The 7914-nt window shown below is 32.1% G+C and overlaps 1 protein-coding gene across 1 annotated transcript; it reads right to left on the bottom strand.

Annotated features, from left to right (window-relative positions):
* Positions 1-2137: 2137 nt before the first annotated feature.
* Positions 2138-7687, bottom strand: Pop5 (POP5 ribonuclease P/MRP subunit). Its single transcript, XM_076513925.1, has one exon. It carries the CDS (start codon positions 7662-7664, stop codon positions 7176-7178), a length of 489 nt encoding a protein of 162 aa, XP_076370040.1. The 5' UTR covers positions 7665-7687; the 3' UTR covers positions 2138-7175.
* Between the last annotated feature and the right edge of the window lie 227 nt (positions 7688-7914).

The raw sequence follows: 7914 nt of genomic DNA on the forward strand, positions 1-7914 counted from the left end.
TTAATGCATTCTTCACATACCAAGTATACCAATATTCTTCATGTACCAATCTGCAATCAACATAAATGCCACAGACTCAAACATCACATAAAATCAATTTTAAGAAGTTGGTTAAAACATCAGAAAAAAGTTTCCTTTCATCACAAATCACGTGTTAAAGTTGACGATTATTTTGTGATGACGAGAAACCCACTCGAAGTAAAAATGTATTCTCAAGACAGCTGGTATGGGTATTAGAATGTTAATTAAAGTACAGATCAACATTTTGATCTTCTTCAGGTTAACAAAGATAGTTTGCAACTAACTGTTGCTGGGCACGTCTTAGAGATGAGAGTATAAACAGGTATGGGATTGTAGAAGGTGTTGCAGTTAGATATTAGGTTGTTAGTTAGCATAGGTATAACGGTGTTTCTTTATATTGGTTTGAGTTGTTGTATGGGTAGGGCTTTTTTGATTTTGGGTTTCCCTACTTAATATCTGAGTGTTATCTATGGTTATGTCACATTTATTTTATTTGCAATGTTCAAAAATATGTGAAGGTGATTTTTATGTTCTTTGAATCTGGTTTCCATTTTTCTGCTTGTTTCTCCAGTACACAAGTTGTGATGATGATTTAATCAATGAAGATTCTTCCCTTTTATTTTTTTCTCATGTTTAGTCCACTTAGCAATAATTTTGTGACTTACATCCTGAATGTATTCAAAAATTACTAGGAATGGTTAGTTATATTGCTTTAGGCAATTATTTACAATTAAATAACATCACCATTTAATACAAATTAATACACTTACATTTATTCTATTTTAATTTGTCATTACTTACTGACCTTGTATTAGAAAGATTGGTTTACACTGTTAACTTAAAACTTTTATTTAGGGCTAAACTAAATCTTCAAAGCTGACCATGCCCCAAGGGATATCATTGAATTTATAGCCAAAAATATTACTGAGAGTTCCCAATTATGAAACACAAAACACCAGGTATGTAAGAATTGTTATTATCTTGGTATGTCAATAAATTTTTAATTTACGGTATAGAGCTTACTGTAATTGGTAGTTACTGTTTATAGCTACAAGCCACTTCATGACATGTTTCACATTCTGAAGAACCTGTTCTGTTTACATGATGATGCTCAATCAATATTTAGGAAATATTGTGTATTAAATTACTTTCTCTTAGCCTAACTTGATTAGTTTAATTTTTGTGAAAAAAGTCTCCTTCCTCACAAATTTTAAAATACTGATGCCTTCTCACACTTAATTACATACATACATATAACTGAAGGACCTGTTGGTCCACTTGGACTATCTCATTATCTAACCTAAACTTTAAAATAAAACACTGAAAGCCAAGCCTCATTATTCAAGTATTTATTAAACATTCCCTTAACTAAACTGCATCCATCACATCCAAAAATCAGACTAACCAAACACTCAGAAAAAACAAAGCTGTCTTAGTTAACTCCAATCTTGCCAAAATTTATATTTGTGTCTCCTAGTCAGTCTAACTACTCTCTTCAATAAGCAAGCAAAAAGATGAACACTTTCAATCGCTTTAAAAATTTTAAACATGTCAATCAGATGTCCTTTTTTTTCCCCAAGACAAAACTATATACATTTCAGAGATCAGTGATGACACTAGTTACAAAACCCACTTCAAACATGTGGTCAGCTACCTCTTACTTTCTTTGTGAACCTGACGATGACCGAAGAAAGTGGAAACGTTGTTTGCTCCTTTACATAAAAAAATTTTCTCAACCAAAACGAACCGTTTTTATATATATATATTTTTGTATATATTTCAGAGATCTTAATCTTTCTTCATATGACATCTTTCCATCCAGGATATCATCCTAGTAACTTCCTTTGAATTTTCCCCAAAAATTCAATGTTTTTATTAAGATAAGGCACCCAAGACTGAACAGAACACTCAAAATGTGGCCTAACCAATGACCTATACAATAAAATTATAACCTCTTCAGATTTGTATTTGATATTTTAGTAGATACAACTGAAAATTATATTTAACTTGCCACTAGCATAATCAAAATATTCTTTGCAAATGTTAACATAACAATAAACACTATTATTGAGTTTTTATTTCAGTATAATGTAGATTGATAAATAAAGAACTCTAATTAAAAAAAACTTTGTTTAATATACAGTTTTTTTAACCTTCAGAAAAATTACATACACATTGTAAATTTAGTTTATGGCCCTCTGACTGAATTTTTTTCTATACAATTAAGCTTTCTAGTTGAAAGCTTCATGTGAAGTTTGGAAAAGTACAGAGTGTTCAAAAAGTCACTTTGCAGTTTTGTAATCAGCATTCATTCAGTCTATTTCAAGCCAGCAACTGATAGCGGTGTTTAGAAACAAAATAAATAGGATCCAAGCCTGTATTGATACCAACAGGGGTCACTTTCAACATTGTTTATAATTGTCATTCATATTTACGTCCTGTATTCTATATTGAAACATGTCTGTTAATAAATATACAAGTGCACATTGACTTTCCAAACACCTTGTATAAACCAGTGTTGTATAACATGCTTTAATCAAAGTAAGCACCATTTGCTTCAACACACTTTTGCCAACATATAACGATGCTGTTTAAGCCTCTGCTGTAGAAAACAGAGTTTTAATGGTCAGTGAAGTCTTTGAAAGTTTTTTCTGTAGCTGCTTGGTTTTAAAATCATTTTTTTGTTCAAAAAGTGAAAGTGCTTGAAAAAATAAAAAGCTCCAGGGGAAATGTCTGGAGTATAAGGTGGATAAGTAAGAACCTCAATTTCCAATTTGTTCAGTCTTTGAAGCATTATCTTTGACAGGTCTCATAACAGTGATTTTGTTGATCTCAGTCAGCTCATGTGGAACCCATTTATCCAACTTTTTCATCTTTCCAATTGCACTCAGGTGATTAACAATGCTCGATTTGCTGCAAGCTCACATACTGTTGTGTGAGGTTCTGTCTCAACTGCTTCCCTTAATGTGTTTTCATCTAAGGATGGCTTCCTTTCACGACCTTCGTGGTCTTCAAGACTTTCATCAACAAGTCGAAATCTTTGGAACCAACACTGAACTGTACGTTTGGTAACAAATCCATGGCCAAATGCCTGGGTAATGTTTCGTGTAATTTCAGTAGCTTTTCGTCCAAGTTTGAAGCTGTAGAAGAAAATTAGACACAAGTCCTTCTTGTCTATGCTGCCTTGAAGGTTGTAAAACTTACTCTGAGTAGAGTTGAAAGAGCAGACAATTAAGATGCTTTGTAAGCAACAAACATTGGATTAAACCAACCAACCAATAATATGTTCATATTTAGCTTCTGAATGTTATCGTGAGAATTCCAACATTTATTTCTGGACAACCTAATACTATGAAATACATGAGCACTTTCCATAATTGTAAAGGATTTCAGCTAACAAAAAACAATTGTATTTACTAGCTACTAAAAAGAAATATGGTTACATTTTAATGTACTTGGCACAATAGTGACAATATCTTGATTATTGTTTTTAAAATTGAATTATCTCTAAACTTGCTTTACTGGCAATAAACACGACTTCTTCAGATCTTTACTTATTAACATGTTTATCAGTTTATGAAAAAGATCGAAGCATAAGAACAGGATTAATATCTACTGGATATCATGCAGGCATTAGCATTAGGAGTAATACTCATAAAAGTAAAAAAAAATGTTTGTCCACAAACTAATCCATGGTCTTCAGATCAATCTCAACCAAACTTGATAGGATGATAGACTGGACCGAAAAATATATTGTAGGATGGTTATTACCTGGCACATCAAAAATATTTTATTTAGCTAATATATCTACAGTCTTGGAACAATTCTTATTCCTAAAATATTCTAATTTTGAGTTTGTTTGTTTCTATAGAAATTTCAAACATTCATAATTTTAGCCATGATAAATAGCAACCAAATCACAAGGTCATACCCTTAAAGTAACAGGACTACAACTGAAAACTCCCTACTTTTCACATGGTGAGTTGTGTGTTGGGTAGTCAAGAATATAATCACCAAGAAATCTCTTTATTTTGGCACAGGAAGACCTTCTACTGTGGTCTAACAAAAAACACTATGAGTATAAACAAACATTAAGGTTGAGAGGGATCATTAAAGTAACAAAGTAATTTTAACATCATTTATGTAATGTGAAATAAAGTAGTTGTTGAGTAAGTTATCTGTGAAATAAATTATGCATATAAGTTATTTATTTATTAGTAGAAACCCTACATTCAACCCTTATGTCTCCAGTCACAGAACAGATGTCTCACCTTTTGATTAAACAAATGCAAAGCTGATAATAAGGTTCAAGCAAGTTTACTAATGTTAGAACTTCAACTTTATAAAAAACAATATAACGGTCTTTAGAAAGAGGCTAGTTTACAGACACAATAAATAAATTAAGTGCACATTTGCTCTATATTTCTGCTTATATTAAAATATATACCAAAAGCACAATAACTTAATAGCTCCTCTAACCATGAGGAAGAAAGGATTTTGAAGACTGTTCAGGATGGCTTTCTTTACCAATTAGTCAATGAACCTACCAGAAACAATGTTATTTTAGGTTTATTGATAAACTTTAAATACAGAAGTGCTTTAGAGGGTAGAGACTGAGGAACATCTGGGTGCAGGGAATCACTGCTTTATTATTTAAGAAATTTAAACTGGAAATTCAGAAGTTTGTTTTTGAATTTTGCACAAAGCTATTCAAGGGCTATCTGCACTAGCCATCCCTAATTTAGCAGTGTAAAACTAGAGGGAAGGCAGCTAGTCATCAACACCCACTGCCAACTCTTTTACCAACAAATAGTTGGATAGAATGTCACATTATAACACCCCACAGCTGAAAGGGCAATCATGTTTGGTGCAATGGAGATTGGAACCTGCGACCCTCGGATTACTAGACAAATGCCTCAAACCACCTGGAAAATTCAGAAGATCAAAAAAGTTGGTTAAACAGGAAAGCAGGACATCTGAGGAAAGTTTGACTGAAAATATAAACATTAAAGGTAAACATAATGTCAGAATGTGAGTAGGACCCTTGAAGAATGATAAAGGAAGGCTAGTATCTCATCATTAAGAGATGGCTAGGTTATTAAATTTTGCCTTTTCTTTGGTTTTTACTAATGAAGATTTAAGCAGTATTTCACATCTTGACCAGATGATAAATGGAAATGAGTTTAAACAGAATTACTGCATTAATTCTGAGCTGGTTAAGAAAATGTTGGAAAGTTTAAAAAACAATTATACTGTGCCATATAATAGTTCCCTAAAGGTTTTGAAAGATGAGGTTAAAGATTAGATATATCAGTCCTTGAATAGTAGGCAGGTACCAAATGATTGGAAGTTGGCTAATTAAGTCCTCTTTTCAAGGGAGGTGAGATAAATTGTCCAAGTAATTACAGGCCAATCAATCTTATGTCAGTTGTGGAAAATGTTTTGGAAAGTCTGTTAAACAAGGCTTTGCAAAGTCCTTTAATAAAGTCTAAAATTTTATTGGATAATCAACATGGTTTCACTAAGAGAGAATCTTGTCTTATAAATCTTTTGACATTCTTTGAAAAGGTTACTGCCTATGTAGACAAGGGTAAGAAAGTAGATTTGATATATCTGGAGTTTCAGAAAGTTTGATAAGGTATCACATTAATGGCCTGTAAAACAAATCTGTAGGTGTGATGAATAAGTTAGCAAATTGGATAGAAGAGTAGCTGGATGGAAGAAAGAGGAAGACTGTTACGTATGTAGTTTAGTCAAACTGAATTAATGTCATAAGTGGGGCATCTCAGGGTTCATTCTTAGAATCTCTGCTCTTTTTGATTTATATCAATAACATAGAGGAAGGAATAGTCAATAAGTTACTTCCACTTGCAGATGGTATTAAGATCTTGGGTGTTGCTAGCTGTGAAGATGACACTACTGATTACAATAGGATTTAGATCATTTAGTGAGTTGAGAAATAAATGGTTTTTTATTATAATAAATGCAAGAAAATATGTGTTTTATCACAGTTTAAAATTATAAGTGTAATTGGAATGGGAAAAACCTTAACCATGTTATGAAGGAAAAAGATCTTGGTCAGTCTCCAAAGCTATCCAAACAGTGTGCTGTTACCAGTGGAAAGGCAAATAGGATTTTAGGTTGTATCTACAGAAATGCTGAATACAAGTCTAAAGAGATCACAATTTCATTATACAGGTTATTGGTTAAGCCAATTTGAAATATTGTGTTCATTCTTGGGCTCCTTAAGAAATACATTGTGTTGTTGAAAAGGCTTCAAAAGGTTACTAAAATGTCTGGATAAGAGGGATTGTCATACAAAGTGATGCTGAAAACTCTTTAAAATGTTTTCTCCTGAAAGAACTGGGAGTGGTCTGATTAAGGTGTTTAAGACTGTAAAGAGGGTTGATACTATTGCCTCATCCTATTTAACAGTGAGAATGGTAGGACTCGAATAAAGAAGTATGAATTCTGATAGAAGAGTCATTTTCAGCTAAGGCTGTTTTATTTTTGTAACAGGCTGGTCGGCCTTGTTACCTCCAGATATTATAAAAGCAGTAAATTTAAGAGTTTAAGAAAAATCTTCATAGGCTTTAAGATTTTTTTTTATTTCAATCTAATTTAGAGAGTGGAACAGCTGAGATGAATTAATAGGCCCCATGTTGTTCCAAAACATTATGTTATGTAACTACAGACATTAAGAAAGCCATATTTTAAAGTTCTGGAAATTCCTAACATTTATTTGTAAATTCCTAAAATATTTTACCTTAAAAATATCTGCTCAAGAAACATATAATATTTAATATCAGAAAGATGTCACAAACTAAGTAAACTATTGTAAATTAAGACTAGTCTGATTTCTATATGGCAATACTAACAATTGCTTTCTTTGCTGTAATATAATTTAAAATAAACTTAACTATCTTAAATTGACTGTAATTTGTAAACTTGATGGCCATGTTAATAAAAGTATACATGCATATAAAACAAAACTTGCTAATTTAAATACAATATTTTTTAATGGAATTAAGGCTATAAATATAAATGCACATACAACAGTATATGAACAATTAAATATATCAAATATTTTGACAGAAATATCAAATTTTGTTAATGGATAATGTTTATGACAATGAAAGCACTCGAATTAATCGTTAAAATTCTTCCCGCACTTCTGCTTGTCCTGAAAGTTTTTGTTCCGATTTCAAGACTGATTCGTGAATTTTCTCTTTCTGATCTTGAGAAAGTCGATGATGTCGTAAAATATAAACAAGTTGCTGTTTGTCATACTGTTGCAAAAACTTCAAGCAAGAGCGTATTGTGCCACTTAAATGAAGAGTTTTTAACGTCAATGACGTATTCCCAATCCTCCTGACAAACGATAGAGCTGATGCAACGAGCACGTGTGGTCCTCGTCGAACTCTCAACACAAACACTGATGTTTTTGAATTAAACATTTTGATCGTAAAACCAGCTTGTGTGACACCAACCCCAAAATCTCCATGTATTTCTTCTACTGATTCACGAACAGACCGTAATATACTTCGTTCGTTTATACTTGGATGTAATTCCGTCTGTAAATGTCGTCGAGAAGCAGTAGGAATAATTTCCACCAAAAAATACCGCTGTTTCACACGTACCATAATTCGCTATGAATGCAACAGCAGCGACGTCTGTCGGAGGATACACGATATAATACTAAAATGTTAATACAAAAATTATCACGTAATTTATACAAAATAATTGTAATATTTATATATCACAGATGTACGATTTTAATCAGTAAAAAGGTTCTTGTGAGATAAACGTAGTGCGCCCTGTTATTATTATATTTTTATTTTATGTGGCATAAATATTTCAATCTCTAAACAATATTTATAGTTGCCAAATTCA

The sequence above is a fragment of the Tachypleus tridentatus genome, chromosome 7, assembly GCF_004210375.1.
Source record: "Tachypleus tridentatus isolate NWPU-2018 chromosome 7, ASM421037v1, whole genome shotgun sequence".
Lineage (NCBI taxonomy): Eukaryota > Metazoa > Arthropoda > Merostomata > Xiphosura > Limulidae > Tachypleus > Tachypleus tridentatus.

Excerpts from the sequence above, each read along its gene's own strand:
- Pop5 (XM_076513925.1), bottom strand. The coding sequence starts at position 7,664 with ATGGTACGTGTGAAACAGCGGTATTTTTTGGTGGAAATTATTCCTACT.